This window comes from Lontra canadensis, unplaced genomic scaffold, assembly GCF_010015895.1.
Source record: "Lontra canadensis isolate GAN:19392208 unplaced genomic scaffold, GSC_riverotter_1.0 scaffold1, whole genome shotgun sequence".
NCBI lineage: Eukaryota > Metazoa > Chordata > Mammalia > Carnivora > Mustelidae > Lontra > Lontra canadensis.
The window spans coordinates 92,968,969-92,989,861 of NW_022630995.1; the positions used below are offsets into that span (position 1 = coordinate 92,968,969).

At 36.2% G+C, this 20,893-nt stretch overlaps 1 protein-coding gene across 1 annotated transcript in view; it reads left to right on the plus strand.

The window, feature by feature from the left end:
- Window positions 1-20,099, plus strand: part of LOC116868517 (bifunctional heparan sulfate N-deacetylase/N-sulfotransferase 4) — a 237,430-nt gene extending 217,331 nt beyond the window's left edge. Inside the window, exons 8-13 of the mRNA XM_032858895.1 lie at window positions 3,307-3,430; window positions 5,383-5,557; window positions 11,267-11,437; window positions 12,373-12,482; window positions 16,149-16,251; window positions 19,273-20,099. Coding sequence (XP_032714786.1) covers window positions 3,307-3,430; window positions 5,383-5,557; window positions 11,267-11,437; window positions 12,373-12,482; window positions 16,149-16,251; window positions 19,273-19,392 — 803 coding nt within the window. The 3' untranslated portion in view covers window positions 19,393-20,099. The remainder of the gene's footprint in view (window positions 1-3,306; window positions 3,431-5,382; window positions 5,558-11,266; window positions 11,438-12,372; window positions 12,483-16,148; window positions 16,252-19,272) is intronic.
- Window positions 20,100-20,893: the final 794 nt, after the last annotated feature.

Consider the following 20,893-nt stretch of genomic DNA (forward strand, 5'->3'; position numbering starts at 1 on the left):
AAACAGACACATAGATCAATGGAACAGAATAGAGAGCCCAGAAATAGACCCTCAACTCTATGGTCAACTAATCTTTGACAAAGCAGGAAAGAATGTCCAATGGAAAAAAGACAGCCTCTTCAATAAATGGTGTTGGGAAAATTGGACAGCCACATGCAGAAAAATGAAATTGGATCATTTCCTTACACCACACACGAAAATAGACTCAAAATGGATGAAGGACCTCAATGTGAGAAAGGAATCCATCAACATCCTTGAGGAGAACACAGGCAGCAACCTCTTCGACCTCAGCCGCAGCAACATCTTCCTAGGAACATCGCCAAAGGCAAGGGAAGCAAGGGCAAAAATGAACTATTGGGATTTTATCAAGATCAAAAGCTTTTGCACAGCAAAGGAAACAATTCACAAAACCAAAAGACAACTGACAGAATGGGAGAAGATATTTGCAAACGACATATCAGATAAAGGGCTAGTGTCCAAAATCTATAAAGAACTTAGCAAACTCAACACCCAAAGAACAAATAATCCCATCAAGAAATGGGCAGAAGACATGAACAGACATTTCTGCAAAGAAGACATCCAGATGGCCAACAGACACATGAAAAAGTGCTCCATATCACTCGGCATCAGGGAAATACAAATCAAAACCACAATGAGATACCACCTCACACCAGTCAGAATGGCTAAAATGAACAAGTCCAGAAATGACAGATGCTGGCGAGGATGCGGAGAAAGGGGAACCCTCCTACACTGTTGGTGGGAATGCAAGCTGGTGCAACCACTCTGGAAAACAGCATGGAGGTTCCTCAAAATGTTGAAAATAGAACTACCCTATGACCCAGCAATTGCACTGCTGGGTATTTACCCTAAAGATACAAACGTAGTGATCCGAAGGGGCACGTGCACCCGAATGTTTATAGCAGCAATGTCTACACTAGCCAAACTATGGAAAGAACCTAGATGTCCATCAACAGACGAATGGATAAAGAAGATGTGGTATATATATACAATGGAATACTATGCAGCCATCAAAAGAAATGAAATCTTGCCATTTGCGACGACGTGGATGGAACTAGAGGGTATCATGCTTAGCGAAATAAGTCAATCAGAGAAAGACAACTATCATATGATCTCCCTGATATGAGGGAGAGGAGATGCAACATGGGGGGTTAATGGGGTAGGAGAAGAATAAATGAAACAAGTTGGGATTGGGAGGGAGACAAACCATAAGTGACTCTTAATCTCACAAAACAAACTGAGGGTTGCTGGGCAGAGGGGGGCTGGGGGGGGGTTATGGACATTGGGTAGGGTATGTGCTATGGTGAGTGCTGTGAAGTTTGTAAACATGGAGATTCACAGACCTGTACCCCTGGGGGAAAAATATATATATATATATATGTTTATAAAAAATAAAATTATAAAAAAAGAAAAAAAAAGTTGTTTTAATTAATAATTAAATATTTAAGGGCATTTATCAATTTTTACTCTCCCATTTCACCAGAAGCCACTTATCCTGGAATCCTTCACCTTTCTTCCCCCCAAGGTGGTGGTCTCCTTAGATCTGTTATCACTTCCTTTAGCTACTCATGCCCCCATTCAAGCAGGTGGTCATGTAAAGCTGTGAGGGTCTTATCAGGTGGACATCTCATTTATACTTACAGCACAGTAGCCTTTGCTCCTATAAGCTTAAGATATGTTGGGATAAAATGCCAATTCTCTGATCTGCTGAGCTTCCAGATCCCTGGCTGCAATCGTAACTGTCCTGCCAACCCACCTGTGTGGCTCACCTCCAGCTATACTAGCGCTGGGAAATCCAATTGACACTCCCGGGCCCAACGTGTTCCAAAAGGGATCATCTTTTCCAGAAGAGAAATGTTGGTTTATGAGAACTATGAAAATGCAGTCACTTCACTATTCTTGGTGCCATGGCACACAGTCTATGGCCCAACTCAAATGGAGACAAGGGTCAGAGATTGCATCTGAGCCTTCTGTGATGTGGACGCTCCGTGGGTTCTATCAGCCAGTCTGTCTGTCCAGCCCAGTGCCTCCATTATCAGATCAGACTGCCCCATTTTGCCAGGTTAAGACATTCAAGTGTCTGTCTTTCCAGATTCCTCCCCTCTTCATAAAACCTTACAGGGAACACTCACGTTTTTAAGGTGCAAGCCGAGAAAACACTTCCTCTTGGAAGCTTTCACTGACTCCTCAAGTCTAAGTCACCTATTCTCTCATTTATTAGAAAAACACTCTGGCCTTCTCTCACTATGGAAACTGTCTCACTAGGTTGCAATTACCTGTTTACTTGACCCAAGTCCATACATACACTTTAAGTTGATCAAGGCCACCAAGTGAGTTTTTCTTCTCAAGAGTTCTCACCAGGGGGAAACAAAGAAAAGTTATCCCCAGGGACTTACACAGAGTAGCACCAGTCAGCATGTGTTAAATAGTTTGATTTAATTTAATGGATTTGAATAGACTATTAATGGAGATCCATGAGGTTCAAGGATTGTGCTAGATGCCCTTGATGTTTCAGCCACTCACCTGACTCCAGGAGGGAAACTGAACCACAGTTTCTGAAGTCCTCTCCCAGCTTAAAGCACAGTAACCCAGTTTTCAGATGCCCAGTTTTTGCATATCAATGTACAACCACCTATGTGTTTTTTGCATTTTTTGTATGTTATACATTTCCTGTGGTATCTTAGTTCATACTTTTTCTTCAAACAAACTGACTTTTTACCTCAAAACAATTTAAAGCAGAAACACTGCATCATTCTATAAATAGAACAGTTACTGCATATCAAACAAAAAAAAATGAAAAAAAAATCCATTGAAGACAAAAATAGCTGTAGCATCAGTCTGCCTCACTTTGCCTATGTACTAATATTAAATCAGATGTTCAGGTAAATAGAACCATGAAGACCAATAAAAGAATACTTAGATTGTTGTCACATGAAAATGCACCTAATTGATTTTAAGGAAATCATTTTCATAAAGGTTTTATTTATTTGAGACATAGAGAGAGAGAATTAGCATGAGGGGAAGTACAGAGAGAGAGATAGAAGCAGACTCCCTGCTGAGCAGGAAGCCCTACATGGGACTGGATCACAGGACTTCTGGAATCATGACCTGAGCTGAAGGCAGATGCTTAATCGACTGAGCCACCCAGGTGCCCCTTCAGGAAATCATTTTAACACCAGAAAAAAATTGGTCTTCTGGATATTTCTTTTTAAGCAAATTTTTCCTAAAGTAGCATTTGTCTCTTCTTTTGTTGTCATATATAACCCTCTGCCTCCTTTTTTGCTATAGGAACAACTGCACTTTATTTATTCCTTCTTATGCACCCTTCCATCATCAGCAATCTTCCCAGTCCCAAAACATTTGAAGAAGTTCAGTTCTTTAATGGCAACAACTACCACAAGGGCATTGATTGGTAAGGAAAATAGCAAAAAATAAAGATCACTATTAACACATGCTCAATCACAGCAAAGCAATTATAAATGTATGTGTGGTATCTACATAATTACAGCATAAATTTGTTATGCTCAACTCTACCATAGTGAATTAGAAATTAATTTACAACAATGATATGTTTAATCAGTGTTGCCTATAATTTGATTTGGAAAGTGCAATAATGATAATATTTTTCTGGTAAATTAATATGATTGAATAAAGAAGATTATGGAATATTTTTGTCAGAATTATTCATAAGGATATTTAAAATTCTTCTTAAGCATATTATTATTTTACTGTACCTAGATTTGTTTTAACTGCATAATTTGTCTTCACAAATGATGCTTGAGGAAACAAATAAATAAGTTATTTTATACTCTGTGACATGTATCTTCATTAACTACATAGACTATAAAATGTTATAATATAAGCTGATATTTGTCATTCAAATAATTACATAGCATTTCCAAAACCATATTAATGTCAGCCATGCACATGCATAAAAGGAATATTACTTTGTATTTAATAAATTATGAAAAATTTAAAAGTCACAACATTTTCCCTAAACTGAAATAGAATAAACTTGATATTAAAACTGGCCTTTACTTTGGAGATTTTTTTAGCTTTATTCCAATTTTCTAAGAAAATATTGCTCTGATTCCAGCTTCCAGTTATATAAGGCAAATCTCCTCCAAGGAAAATTTCCCTAAATGCATATGTCTGTAGTCTGTAACTTCATGTCAACACCACGTATGAACCTGTCCTTATACAAGAGACCTGTTCTGTTAGATTAGAGTTAGCGTAGGGGAGAGGCAATGCCAGTGGGCAGATCTGGCTTCCTATCACATGTAGAGAAGTGCCCGCTCTGCACCTAAGATATTCTTATTCTACCTTACTTTTAAAAGACTAAATGAATTTTGGAAGTGCATGCAAGTTACTAAAAGCAGAACAGCAATTTTATCTGTGAGCTCAAATGGAACACAAATTGTTAAGCAGGAATATAGATGAGACTTTTCACCACTTCACATTTGGGAAACATAATAACAAATGTCAAAGAGGAAAATAAGTGTCTTATATGAATTCTTAATTGCTCTCATTATTTATTTCTAGAACATTTGAGGGTTAGAGAAGTGATGAGCTGTAAGGAGGATTACACACATAATTAAAGCCTTGCACTGAGTTAACCTCTGAACATATTGATTCCATAATCTACACACAGAGGAATGTTCCGACAGCATATGGAGGAGCAAACCTACCGAAGTACCACAGGATCAACTAGCAGGAAATATCCTCTTAATGACTCTAGATAGACCATAATGCGTTCACATTGCTACACATACTACAAATTATGCAGAAGTTAAAAAGGAGGAGAGCAGCTATGCCCTACTCTGTTTAGGATGTTATAGCTCTTCTGACTTACACATCCTCCTCTCTTGTGCACTTTCATCTCAAATTAAAAATTTTGTATTCAAGTTAGCAAATAAGAATTTACTATTTTAAAATATTTACTAGGCAATACTGTGTAATTTGCTTTTTGCCAAGGGTAAACTTAAATTTTTCTGGATTTGGCTTTTGATAGCAGAGAATATCAACCCAAATTGAAAAGATTTTCCCCTGTTCTTAACAGTCTACTTATTTCATCTCCCTCTTTCCCCTGCCCTATATAGTTCATTAAAACAGTAATGCTTTGGGTTGTTTTTACAGTCATAGTGGATAGAATAGCACTTGCATTAGAATTATAGGTATATAGAATTATAACATAATTATAATAGAATATATATTATAGACATATAGAGAATAATATAATAATGTAGAATTATAACACTAATAATTAGAAATCAGTATAAGTGAATGTAAAAATGTTCTGTTATTTCATATCCATGGCATATTAGAGAAAAACTTGTATCTCAGATTATTTTTCTCTGCCTTCAGGTATATGGACTTTTTTCCTACTCCATCCAACATTACAAGTGACTTTCTGTTTGAAAAGAGTGCTAATTACTTCCATTCAGAAGAAGCTCCCAAGCGAGCAGCATCTCTGGTCCCCAAGGCCAAGATCATCACCATCCTCATCGACCCCTCAGACAGGGCATACTCTTGGTACCAGGTATGAAGCAGGAAAAAAATACTTTTAAAAACATTTGGCCATAGCTAAATGTAAGCAATAGTGAATACCAAAATAAAGTTTAGATGTCCAGATGTATTCAACAGTCAAATGTTGCATAGCTAACCCCCCAAAAAAGAAAAGAAATTATAAGTAATAAAAGCTGAATATTTGAGTCATATGAAGTTGGACAAGGAATTTCAAGCATAAACTAGTAGAAAACATCATACATAAAGGATTAATAGACTGACTAGACAGTATAAACATGTAAAATATTAGTCTATCAGAATCAACAAAAAGAGTACATATCGAAGTAGGGCATCTTTAATAATACATGGCAAATGGTTTAGTATCCTTAATTTGTTTTTTTAAAAAAAAGCTTCTGGAAACTGATAAAAGAAAGGATATAATAGCTCAGTAGAAAAATGAGCAAATAAACAGAACGCATAGATAAACATTTCACACACACAAAGACACCCACAAATATAACTGCTCAATGATTTATATGAAAAATGATCAACCCAATTAGGGAGCAACAAAATACAGATCAAAAGGATACTCTTTCTGAATATCATCTCGATAAAAATTGTCATGTTTATTCTCCCTGCTGGCAAGGGTGTGATGATAAAGATATTCAAACATTCCAATAGAAAGGTATAGATGGAGATTTTTTCTGAACACTAATTTGGCAATAATTATCAAAATAGTTTTGTGAAGGTCCTGTTGTGTTATGGAAACTTCAAAGGGATGGACAAATATTTATTCCTTTCTATACCGCAATACTTGTCAAATGATAATAATAGTAAAAGGAATAAATACCCAACAATATAAATTTGTATCACACTGATGTGCAATATTCTGCAACAACATTTAATGGTGGTTTTAATCAATAGAATATTAATTAAAACATTGTGTCCATTTTAATGTGTGGATAGGTATTAATCGAAAAATCACATAGATATATAGCTAAAAATTTTGAATGCTCCGTAAGGAAATCTGTTAGGTATGAAGAAAGCATTGTCTAGAGAAATAAACTTTAGACTTAAAACTGAAGAATGAGTCAGTATAAACTGAGTGGGGTAGAAGGAGAGTTGGGCAGAGGGAGAAATATATGAGGTCCACTGGTACAAGGAACCCCCAGCACATGGAAAGAACTAAGAAAACTTCCATGTGGCTAGAGAGCAAAACCCGACGTGGAGACCTGTGGGAGATGGGTCTGAGTCGTACGCAGGGCCCAGAACTCAGGTGGGGGAACTGTGTGGCCACCATTCTTCAAGCAACTGAAAGCCTTTGAAGAGTTAAGCCAGGGTATAACTACCAGATTTCCTTTCAGAGGTGCTGAGAAATAGAGGCAGCTTTGACGGCAAGAGTAAGTACAGACTGAGTGAAGTATAAAGCATCAGAAGACATGTAGGGATTAAAACCAACAGAACCTGGTGAGGAAACAGGTTAAATCAAGGATAAATCAAATTTCCGATGAGAAGAACTGGATGATAAGTATATATGCCCATGAAAATAGAAACACTGAAGAAGGCAACAGGACCGGTTGGAGGGAGGGGTGCTAAAGATGTGGCACCAATGGTGATCTTGAGGTAAGGAAACACTGTCGTGTGGAGAACAGTAGAGTCAGCAGGACCTCTGGGGAGAGGTCAGAGCTGCAGACAGAAATTTGTGAATCAGAGGCAAAAAGCCACAAACATGGTGAAACTGCCTAAGGAGAGAGTTTAGAGAAGCAAAGTACAGAGAACGATAAGGCAGCCCAGGAGATAAGAGCAAACAGCCAGAGGAGTAGAAGAAAAAATCCAGGAGTGTGATGACACTGAATACAGAGGAACAGAGTATTACCAAACAGCGGAGGTGATAACACTGTCAAAGGGCTGCTAAGAAATTAGACAGTTGGACAGAACAAAGCCTGAATTATTTCCACTGAGTTGAAAGAAATGGAGGGAAGCAGAGCCTTTAGCGACAAATGATAAAGCAAAACCAGATGGATTTAGTGGAGGAAAAACTAAGTGGGAAGAAGAAATAGAAAACAGAAAATAAAACAGAAATAGAAAGGGGAAAAAACAAGACACACACTTATTATAGAGAGGTTAAAGTGGGTTCAAGGAAACTATGCTCTATGGTGGTAGTGATTTGAATCATGAGATGGGCAGGAGCGTCCAAAAAAAGGAGAGATGTTTAAGGCAAAAAAAAAAAAAAAAAGAAAGAAGGAAAGAAAAAGGAGAGATGTTTAAGACCCAGGAGAGAAACTGGGGATCAGTCCTGTGAGGATCCGGAGGGGCCAGGAAGAGATGACCACAGGAAACAGCTTTGACGGGAGGGAAGCATCCAGGCTTCACCTTTCTTGTGTGGGGATACTCCTGGCAAGCTGTAGGAGTCAATGGGTCCCATTTCAGAAGCACATTAAAAACATAAAAATACGTAGAAATACAAAGTAATAGCTTTCTTGAAATATAAGTATCAAAGTAATTTTTAAATCAGTAACAAATTTTTATTTATTTTAACAATTAAATGGCCAGATCTAATGGCAGGACTAATACTGCTGTAATGTTGAAGTAGGGATGAGCATGAATAACATTTTGATATATCTGAAACTCCTATAATGTGATACAAAAATACCTGTTTTTATTGGTGGTCAAAATCACAGGTGGTCAAAATTTCATTTAAAAGTTACAGAAAATAAAAAAACTTTTTTTTTTTTTTCAGATCGAAGTTCATAGACCCTCTGAATTATTTAAGTAGGACTCTGGTTAAGAATCTTCCCACTGAAACTTCGGAGTTAGAAGAGGGGATAAATGTACATGCTGGCAAATTTGAAGGTCTGAGATAGAGAAATTAAAGTGATTCTGATGGTCTCTCCTTCTTTTGGAAAGTTGAGAATGAGTTAATCTGATGGAAAAAAGGGGGATAATTTGGGGGACAGCAGTTTGAGGAGAGGAAAAAAGGCAGTGTGAAATCTTTGCACAGGGGTGAGATAAAGTTGACCACAGAAATGTAAAATTACCTATAGTAGTGAAGGCTTAATTGAAGGTGATCTTAAATTTGTGGTGGTAATAATGTAAATGTACTAAAATCCCATGATATGAGTGTATTTGTGTATGTGTATGCTTAACGCATATATAAATTAATGTCCCCCAAAAAAACAAGACTAAAAGGGAATTTTTAAAGAACATAAGAGTAATTTTTATTTTTTTACTTTTTATTCATTTATTTTTTACCCATTCTTTATTTTTTTAATTCGTTCTTTTTCTTGACTTTCTTCAATAAACATGTATGGCCAAGAACAAATAATAATGGACAGAAAAATATGACCCTGTACATTGGGATTGCAAGAGGTCAGGGATCCTAGGAGAACACCTGGATTGGGAACAAGATCCAAATACCATTATTAGAATCCATGTGTCATTGTCTCCCTCAAGATAGAAAAATGTACCTTTCTCACTTTGTGAAAATTCATATTGAAAGCAAGTTAAGCTTACTTTTTAAAAAAAAAAAAGTGACAAAAGCATTCAAATAGTAAATCTTCATTAAAAATGTTGAATATATCGGGGCGCCTGGGTGGCTCAGTGGTTAAAGCCTCTGCCTTCGGCTCAGGTCACGATCTCAGGGTCCTGGGATCGAGTCTCACATCGGGATCTCTGCTCAGCAGGGAGCCTGCCTCTTCCTCCTCCTCTCTCTCTTTGCCTGCCTCTCTGCCTATTTGTGATCTGTCAAATAAATAAAAATCTTTAAAAGAAAAAAATGTTGAATATAATTACTTAAGGTCATATGTTGCACATTCTCCTAGCAGAAAACATAGAACAAATTTATATGAATCTTTTTCGCCTAGATTAAACTATTTAAATAAAAGAGAATCTGTGCCTGCTTCTCCAAGTAAATTCTTTGAACATACATGCTTGAAAAGAATTATTTTTCCTGATATTTTTATTGCTATATTGCTAAGAGTAGGGTCCCCAAACTGCTCCACATTTCAAAATAATGCAGCCTATTACTTAGCTAGTCCTGTCTATTCAGTAAATATCATAAATCCAAAGCGCAGCAGGTGTAATTCAGAAACCTCTACAAATGTCACCTGCCACTGTAATTTCTACCTCACATTTTTATAATGGGCCTCACAGAGAAGCTAGAGTGCTATTTTTTCCATAAAATATGTCCCTTTGTGACTTCTGGTCATATTTTTACGCTAATCTTCTTAGTTGCAGGAATATAAAGAAAAGTTGGTGTTAAACTTTTATAAATCAATGTTGGGTAGATTGAGTGTAGTTCCATATTATCACTGCTTAACATAGAAATTTTAGCATTAACATATTAATATGCACATAGTAATTTTATATTCCTTTATTCAAGTTATGTAGTTTCTACACATTGTATTAATTCAATGTATTAGGTAGTCTCTGCGTACTCAGCATAATGCATATACATATAAGAATGTCAATAAATATACAATAATGAGAGACCTTCAAAAGTTTTATTCCATCAAACTACCACTCACTGGTTACTGTTTAACCGCTTCTTGCTCATCTTTACTTTTTTTAATTTTATTTCTAACTAACATAGATGACCTGCTATTACACAATTGTATCAGGTCCTAATACACTCCTGTCCTCATTCTGTAGTTAATTTTCTTTATGTTAAACTTCAGATATCTTGCAAAATCAATTCATCCATTCCACAACTCAACACTTTCACTCAAACTTAAGGGATCAAGTTCTCTCTTAGTTTCTATATTTATTTTTTTTCAACTTATAAAAATGTGTTATTACATTTTAGCTCAAAATTTTCAACCACTTAAAAAATCCCTTCATCTTTCATTCAGAATTGATCACTTATTCGTCTGGCTACCACAGCAATATATATGACTCTAGTCAAATATCTGACTAGATTATAGTCTGTTAATCTATTGCCTCCCATAGAAAATTTTTATTTCTTTGAAGATAGAGATTACATTTTGCTTATATCTTTTTATCTCCAGAATCTATAACCGTTTTTTTGTTCTGGTAAGGAGTTTACTGAGTGCTTATGAAATTGTATTGACTGCTAAATTCACCTCTTATTGTATGGGGCTCTTGAGCTTGACTAATGATGGTTTGATATGAAAGATTCAGAGGATTTGGTACTGAAAAGTAGTAATGGCTCAGTACTTGAAAATTAGCAAGGATAGATGAAAATTCCTGGGAAAGCAAAAGGAAAGGACTTTGGGCAACATCAACATCTTTGTGACACCTAAACAAGTATTGAGAATATGCATCCACTTTCCCTGTGCTCATAACATCTGCCACACAGAGGTACTGGAGAAGTGTCAGGACCTGTAGGAACAGCTGTGGTGAGACAACGAGCAGAATAATATATAAACCTGCCCTTGCCAATCTAAATTTCTTCTATTCACTTTTAGTTAAACCCATGAAGAAAATCCTATATTCTGTCTCTTTCTTTGTATGTAAACATTTTAGATGTGAAGACAACCACAGGCTTACGTGCCTACTACTCGATATACACAGAAGGCTTATACTTTAAATAAGCAAGATGTCATTGCCTGGGTTTAAAATATGCACTTTTCACTTTATTTTTTCATTCTAAAATTAATTTATCATTTTCATTACTTTTTGGAACTAAAAGACACACACACATACATACATCAAACACAAACACGCACACATTCCCCTGCATGCATAAAGAACACCAACTGTAAAATTGACTTTCTTGTTAAAGCACCAACGATCACATGAAGATCCAGCTGCCCTGAGGTTTAATTTCTACGAAGTTATCACAACTGGACATTGGGCCCCATCTGACCTAAAAGCTTTACAAAGGAGATGCTTAGTACCTGGATGGTACGCGATCCACATAGAAAGATGGCTAACTTACTTTGCTACTTCTCAGGTAAGGTCTTAAAATTAATTTCTTCTGTTTAACATACCTTGGCTTTATTGCACTTGATGAACATAAAATAAAAAATAACATTGCCACAGATAACAGTTTATAATGAGACAATCATACCTAAAGAAGACATGTGGATTTTTACATTTTTAATGTCAATAATAGTATTAAAATGTTAGGTGGTTGTGAAACATATTTCTTGGGATCTTCTTTTGGGTAGTAGCTGGTCTCAAAGTGTTGAGTCCTCACACAGGAGACATCACGTGATTCATAAACAGTAACTCAACTCCCCATAGAATAGTCATTTAGACAATACCTTTATGGAACACCACATGCAGATAGTCTGACATCTGTCCTCTAGGGCTCTTAGAAAGGAAAAAGGAGGTCATGCATTAGACTGTCAAAATGGAGAATGCTGTAACAGCTCCAGGAATGCAGGATCAAACAAGAGGTAAGGATTTGAGGAAACGTCCATATTGTTTATATTCTTACTCCAGATCAGGTCATGACTAAAAGCTGAGTTCTTTGTTATGGCTAATAAGGAGAGTAGATGAGTAATTTTTATCTGTATGCCATTCCTAAATCTTTGACTCCAAGGTTAACTCATGGGATTCCATAGACTGGATAATTATCTGACTACATGACAGATGGGAAATTGAGTTTCTACTGAACTACTAAATCAAGAGAGTATCTGTGTTTATTTCTGATTTACAATCAGGTTATTTAAGGGTTATAAGCAATGCCAATGGAAAACTTCGATTGTTATTTATTTGGAAGGACACAAGAATAGTAAACATTAAAATGTATCTTAAGTAATGCATATTTTCTTCCTAATCACACTGATCTAATTGATTAATGTTATACCAGGTCAAGTGAGGCAGTTCAGACTACTTAATTTAGTTTTGTTCTTCACAAAGTGACTATTTTTGACTTTATAGTTGCTAATTATTGATGGACAACAGCTGAGATCTGACCCAGCTACTGTGATGGATGAAGTCCAGAAGTTTCTGGGAGTTACACCTCATTATAATTATTCTGAAGCACTAACGTGAGTCTATTCTCATGCTTGATTTCATTTCCATTATTTGCCATCATAAATTATCACTGGTAGGTGTGTGTATAGCATCATTAATGCTAGCTATGAATTTATACATCATTATGCTACTCAAAAGCAGTCAAAGGAGTATCCTCATTATTCATGTAGTGTCTTCCTTTTGAATACCACAAACACTTTATTTTACAAAGTGCTATCCTACAGGCACTTTTTATATCACAAACTCCCTTCTTGGTGGGCTTTTTCATCAATATAAGTTTGGTTAAGTAAATTTTTTAGACCTACTCTGCAAAATTGTCCTAGAAATTGAAGTTACAAAGGTGAAAAAAAAAAAAATACAGTCTCTCACCCCAAGTAATTCACAGGCTGGAAATGCTGACTGCCATCCTTAACTCTGTGAAAGTGACCAGTATTGGGGACAAAATTGGGAAAAGGATAAATTCATATTTTACTTTGCACTTATTAAATTATGGATAACCAACAGGTAATCACATATAACGTTCCAGTTATCTATTGTTGCATGACAGACCATCCCCAAGCCCACCAGCATTAATTACCACAGCCATTTTATTACGCTCATAGATTTTAGGGGCTGGGAATCCAGACAAGGCACACCCAGAACTGCTTACTTCTGCTCATAAAACCTGGGGACACATTGGGGAAAATATGACTATCTGGGTATGAATCAAATGTCTGGGGACTGCAATCTTTGGGAGGCATCTTCGCTTCTCTCACATCTCTGGCTCTTGGACTGGGAGGGCTCAAAGGCTAAGCTCAATGGGATGAGACCTCTTCAAGTGGCTTTTTGAGTGTCTGGCCATGTTCTGAGAGGGAGTGGTATGTGGAGGAAGTGTGATCCAGCACAGCCATAGCTTTCTCTGACCTAGTCTTGCAAGTCCCACAGCATCATTTTCATCTCATTTTATTGATTACAACCAAGTCGCTAAAGCCAGTACAAATCCACAGAGACAGCAATGGGCCTCCCCCTCTCGATAGGGAGGGGCAAAATCATGCTGCAGAAAAGAATTTGGAAGGGGAGATGTTGTAGCAATCATCTTAGAAAAATAAAACTATATATTTGGATAACTAAAGATGGGGAAAAGGTAAAGAAGCAAAATAAACAAAACCTCCAAGGAGCCAAAACATATTTTAAAAAGGTATATACTTGACTCCCTCACAAGGTCTGATACAAAGCCTATTAAATTTTAGACAAAATTCTAACAAACCTGATTATATAATTTCCCAGTTCACAGCAGATTAGAATCAGCAATTAGACAATTAGAGAGGGTAATGGAAGGACAGGAAAAGCAGTAATAAGATTGGGTTGTTCCTTATCCACTCAAACAACCCTAATGAAGTTTTTACCCACACATGGAAATAACAACAATACAAGGCAGGCCCCTGTTGATTAAGTAGACAAAGCTTCCTAGAATACATTTTACATTAATATTATTGATGTTACCATGTCTTCCCCTGTCTCCCTGCAGTAGTTTAGGGAATGGTTCTATCTTGTTTACTACAAATAGTTACTTATGGTTCAATAAACCTGCAAAATCATACTTTTCAAGAAGAGATTACAAACAAGTACAGAATATATGGTTTTTAATATGTCTCACATCACAAAAATTAATAACTTTGGTGATGCTCAGTGTAATAAAAGAAGGCATGTGGCAACCAATTCGTTGTCTCAAAGTTGTCCAACAGTTATTTGAGAAAGGCTTTGCATCCTCATTTTGCAATTTCACATCTACTAAAATAAAGCCATAAAACAATGAATTCATGTAACTTAGAAAAAGCAAATGCCCTCTGTTAGAGTATATAACATCAATGCAATTGATGAAACCAGGCTGCAAAATAATGTGGAGTCAAGGTTATAACACTGTCTAAAAGCATGATTTTCAATATGGCTCTTCTTCCTCAAGTTGTATTACATTCTGCCTCACAACAGCTGCTGTGGAGACAGGGAGAGATGGCAGCCCATCCTGGGATCTCTACACACCTAAGAGCAAAGGAGATGCTCTCAGCGGGGGTATAAATATCTTGGCTTTGTTGCCAGAATTGTATTTTACCTTAATGCAGTTAAATATTCTCATCCTGAGGCAGAAAATACTGTTCAGGGGCACAGTTATGTCGACTTCCCCATCTCATTTTGCAAAGCATGCTGAATTGTTTTTCCTCTTGGGAAATTAATGAAAACTAGAGAAAGGACTGTGATAGGCAAGGAGCAGATTGAAAAGTCCAGGTTGAAAATGACTCTGTCTTCCTTTTAACCATTTAACCAGTGATGTATTTAATTTTAATTGATAACATGTACTAGGACAACCTGGACTGCAAGGATCAGGTCTCTAATAATAGGTTGGGCAGGGAACTGTGAAGAAAACTTCCCTCTCCCCCTAAATGAGTTCACATATGTGCAGAGGCAAATTGCAGGTGCACTGGTATTACAGGAATGGGCCCAGGGCAACAAAATATTCTGCAGCTAATTAACTTTACATCCCAGTCAATTATGCTTTATCCTCCTAAAACATCTGCTGAGCAACAAAAATGCAAACCTTTTCGATGTTTTATGTATGCAGCAAGTCCCATAGCAATAAATTTAAAATTTCTCTTCTTATTTGGTTTATTCTTCCATTTTTCCTATCTTGTTAGTCCTAAACAAAAGTGCTTATATATCTGAGTTTAAATAATTAGGACACACATCCTTTCTTTTGTAACTTTGTGCAGCCATAGGAGCAAAGCATTAGAATTTTCCTTAAAAGTATAGGGACCTGAATTATCCCATAGGATCGTTTGCCTTCAGCAAAATAAATGAAGAGTTGTCTAATCTTCCACTCACCTTTTCCATGGCCTGTGCCTCATATTGTCTGAAAAAAATATAATAAATTCAATTTTACAATTTTAATTTCCTCTTTAAAAAGTATAAACATTTTGAACTTGAAAAACCATAGCATTCTTCCAAATTAGAAGCTCTAACTCATGTTTACACTCACAAAACTATATTTACATTAAATTCAGTCACTTTAATATATACCATTGAATGATTTCAAAGAAATCTGTTAACATATTTTGACAGGGAGATCATATTAATAACTAAATAAATATTTTAAAATTCCTGTGTATATGGTTTGCAGTTTTCATTATAGGTCCTTGATCTTTTATGGATGAATAGGTTAAGTATGAAGCTTAAGTTAATAATTTTAATCTAAGATCGAGGATTTACAGGTTTTTTTTTCATTCAGTAGAAATAGTCGAAAATATGTAATAACATATAGTTTGTTTAGTCTCACTAGACTTTTAAATAAATTCAATGAATATTTGTAGAACTGAATTAAATTGTAACAATGGGCATACCAAAGCCCATTTTCTTTATCCAATTGGTGAGGCTCTCTCATTCAAAATTCTGTATACGGGGCACCTGGGTGGCTCAGTCATTAAGCATCTCCCATGACTCGGGTCATGATCCCAGGGTCCTGGGATCCAGCTGCATCTGGCTCCCTGCTGGGCAAGAAGCCTGCTTCTCCCTCTCCCACTCCCCCCTTCGTGTTTCCTCTCTCTTTGTGTCTCTGTCAAATAAATAAATAAAATCTTTTTTTAAAAATTCTGTATACAATTTATAATCATTACATTTTTATGATCATGTATATGTTTGATCTTTTGTAGGTTTGATCCCCAAAAGGGCTTTTGGTGTCAACTACTGGAAGGAGGAAAGACCAAATGTCTTGGAAAGAGCAAAGGCCGAAAATATCCACCCATGGATCCAGAGGTAATATTTTCCTAATATGAAATACTCTGGTAAAACTTTGTGCATACAGTTGTTTCAAAATAAGGGACAATATGTTTGCTTCCTTTTTCTTCTCTTTCTTTGTTATCAATGTGTTATATATTTAGGATGTAGATAGGCTGACAGAGATCAATAGTTGATAAATATCCATAGGAATTGTTTGCCCTTAGGATGCAGTTTAAACATAAATACTTACTGAATAGTAACTATTTTCCAAATGTGTAAAGTACTTAAATGAATTGTTTACTAAGTAAGTAACTTTGGATAAAATATATATACATTATTATTATATATTAAATATGTATAATGTCTGTACCATGCATGGGTACTGAGGTAAGCAATGGAGAGCCAACATGTGGGTGGGGAAGTTTCTCCACACCACCAGTCAGTGCTCAGATATCAGCTGGGTATCCAACAATTCAGTTCTGACAATATCTACCCTGAGATAGTATTAGATCCCACAGGTGAGGGTTCAGTTCCATAAGACTGTCTCTCCCCACCTCCAACTTCAGATGCCAGTCATAAGCCCAGGTTGTCACCTGTGCTTTTGACCAACCAACCAGCTATAGATTGAAAGTTCTAACAACCTTCTTCCTGGGTTCAATTCATTTGCTACAGTGACTCACAGAACTCACAGAAACATTACTTACTAGATCACATGTTAATCATAAAGGGATATAACTCAGAAATGGCCAGATGGAAAGGATGCATAGGGCAAATTATGGAGAAAGTCCTCCCTGAGTGAGCCACTCTCCCTCAGTCTCCACATGTTCACTGACAGGGAAGTTCTCTACACCCAATCCTTTTCGGGTTTTTATTGGATGTTTCATTACAGAGACATAACTGATTAAATCATTGGTAAATAGCAATTGATTCAATCCCCAACCCCTCTTTCCTCCAAGGTCAGCAGGGTAGACTCAAAGTTCCAACCTTCTAATCACAGGATTTTCTCCTAGCAACCAGCTCCCATTCAGGTAGGGGCCAGGAACCACTTAATTAACATAACAAAAGATGACTTTTTAATGCTTTCATTTAGCAAATTCCAAAGATTTTAGGAGCTCTGTGCCAGAAAAGGGAGCAAAAACCAGATATATTTTATATCATAAACCACAATACCACAGAGAGGATACAGAATAAAACAATCATGAACTAGGATATATTATAGGAGACTAAATTAGTTACTGTCATTGATTTATAATAAGAGACAATTTATAATAAGATAATAAGATAAAACAATGACAAACTACAAAAACAGGAAAAAAATTTCTTAATAAAAGTGATGGTACGTAGCACCTGGGTGTCTCAGTCAGTTAAGCATCTCTCCTTGGCTCAGATCATGATCCCAGGGTCCTGGGATGGAGTCCCACATTGAACGCCCCTTCTCAGCAGGGAGTCTGCTTCTCCCTCTCCCTCTACCTGCTGCTCCCTCTGCTTGTGCTCTGTCTCTGATAAATGGATAAGATCTTTTAAAAAAAAAAAAAGTGATGGTATGAAGAGGTAGACTAAGGTTGGGAAACCAGTTAGCCATCAGTGTAGCCAGATATAACGAGTATCTCTCCCAAAGCAAGGTGGCGAAGGGAGGATGGAAGTGATTCAGGTGTTACTATGGAAATAGAAGTACCAGAAAATCCTTAAACTGTACCTTTGAACTCAATAATTTCCAAAGAGTTTCAGAAATCACTTTAATCTGCCAGGAAATCAGTGTAATGTTCTCACTACTTCTATAAACATCTTATCCAGACTTTGAAGTGTTTACAGTCTGGTGTAAAGGAAGAAATGTAATGAAATACCTGGTGGATGGTACAAGAGGAAATGCAATTGTCTTAAGTCCATTTCCACAGTGTGCACAAAAGTTGCCAAGGGAGTTTTACGAAGAAAGAGACTCATTTATGTTAAAATATTAGAAAGGACTAAAGTGATATTATAACTTTGACTGGACTGAAAACAGTGTTTGAGCCACTGCTCCTATTCCACAAGGAAAAGTCTTCTCAACTATATTATAAACGAGTAGTCAGAGACACAAAACAACGTTCATTGGGGTATAATATGAGGTAAGTAACATCCTGAGAGAAAACCCAATTATAAATTTTCTGTTTACATAAAGTAAGACTACTGAAATATTTGAGCATTTTTTAACCTATTCATCTAATAAGGGCCAATCATTCCAGCTTGATAGGAATTTAAGAATCACAAGGAAGTTCATTATAATGATTTTTATAATGAGGTCTTATAGTATTTTGGAAGCAAAATCTCTTGCTTTAAAAGCATCAATTTTTAGGACACCTGGGTGGCTCTGTTGGTTAAGCGACTGCCTTTGGCTCAGGCTATGATCCTGGAGTCCTGGGATTGAGTCCTGCATTGGGGTCCCAGCTCCATAAGGAGTCCGCTTCCCCCTCTGACCTTTTCCCTTCTCATGCTCTCTCTTACTCTCTCTGTCTCAAATAAATAATGAAAATCTTTTAAATAAATAAATAAATGCATCAATTTTTGTCCTGAACATAGAAAATATTTTTCAAAGTTGTAAGTTATTTCTTTAATCATGAATTTCAGCTTTTATGGTTATTTATGTTCACTTTTTATACTATAGCCCAATTTCACAGAAAGTGACCAATTTTGAAGGAAATGTCTGTTTTTTTTCTAGCTCACTTTTGTAGATTTGGTACCACTTCAGGTCCCTACCTCATTCTTCTTTAGTGCCATTACCTCTCATTAACTTCTTCCCCTGCGTAGACTTGACCAATACTGCAACAAGTAAGTGCCTCTGTGGTATGTAAGCCAGGAAAGATATAGCTGGACATATTTTTATTTTATAGCTGCAGTTCTGCCAAATCTTTTTAAAAGGTAATTATGAGTGATATCTAGGGAAATATACAAAGAAATGTATATTTTATAGACACCTATATTGTAATAGAATTTCTTAAGAAATGTAGATTGCATAATTATGTTTAATGAAGTAATAACCTCCTTCAAGTTTATTGTTTTTTTTTTCTTTTTGCTTTCCAGTCTAGAACTTTCCTCTCTAATTACTACCGAGATCATAATGTGGAACTGTCCAAACTGCTACACAGACTGGGGCAGCCTCTGCCATCCTGGCTGAGACAGGAGCTGCAGAAAGTGAGATAGCACTGGAGACAAGAACAAGGCTCGAAGGATGCTTCCTTTTACTGTTAAATAGAAAAGCAAACCCCACATCTTTTGCTCTTCTACTGCACTTGTGATTGTCAACAGAGGACTGTGTGAATAAATTTCCTTCTATCTTTTTCATAAAATGAAAACTGTTATATATGCACGCATTGGCAATTACTAGCATCCATCCCTGTGTGAGCTTCTAGGAAGTAATGTGGGGTTTTGTGGCATTATCCAGTTTCCAGTGTGGGGATCATAACACAGCCCAGTTCCTCTGTTAACCACAAGGTTTCAGAAATTCTACATAAAACCGAGAATCCTAATTATATGCAAGTGACAAATGAGAATCTTGAGGAAAATATAAGGACAGAGATATCTGAAAATGAAGGTAGCAGGAACCCAATATCTGAATTTAAGGGCTTACATTTTCTCTTTGCTAATTTAAAAACAATTTGCTTTTGTTGTGAAAAGCAATCCTACGATCCCATACTCTTATTTTGAGCAGTTATTATTTATCATATTTAGCCCACATATTTTCCTCTGTTACTCCTCTTTATGGATTTCCTTGACTTGCTAGGGAAGTTGTAAAGTTGTGGCCTCCTGTGTTTGCCGTCTGTTTTCCTTTTATAGAAGGAAAGTTTCCACATTCACTGATAATACTATTTTCTATGGCAGGGCAATCCATTCTCAGTGAATTCTGCAATATGGGTCCAAAAAAATCTATCTATCAGAGATTTTGGGGAAAAAGAGTGAGAATGCATACTCTGTATAATATTAACTATTATGTATAATGCCATCTTTCCATGGGTCCATAATCCTACCATACTAGTAATCTAGGTATCTCCACCTTTACAGTGATGTAGTATTTATAAGTTTTTTTCACTATCTATGGGAGAAAACATTTTTATTGATAAGATATGGAATGAAAACATCAACATGGGCTTACAGGTAGAGTGGGGCACTTGTGCCTTCTATGTAGCATTATGTCAATCATTTTAAAGCATGGACTTTTATATATGCCAATATATATACTATTGCAGAAGATTTTGTTTTTAATGCCTATTTAAATATATATGTATATACATATATATATGTGTGTATATATATATATATATAATCTAAAACTTACCTCTTTGAACATTACTAATTCTCTAACCTAAACCCTAGTTCTCAGCCATGCTCCCAACAATTACTTTCTAGAGGAGAAATGTCTTAGAGCTTTAGGTTCCTCTCCTTTTGGAGGTTATTTTCATGCTGGTTGAACTTTTATCCCATTTTTCAATGAAGATATATTAAGGCTTTGTTAATCTTTTCAGTGTGATACATGAGGGTAAAATTTCAAGAGAACAGTAAATCAAACGCTTGGGTAACATTACCTGTCAATCCATCCTTCCTCCAGAGTAATTTGGCTATAGGCTATAAATAATATTATTTTTCCTATAATTTGAGAAATTATGCTTAACATAATTCAATATCTTTAAAGGAAACTGAAGATCCT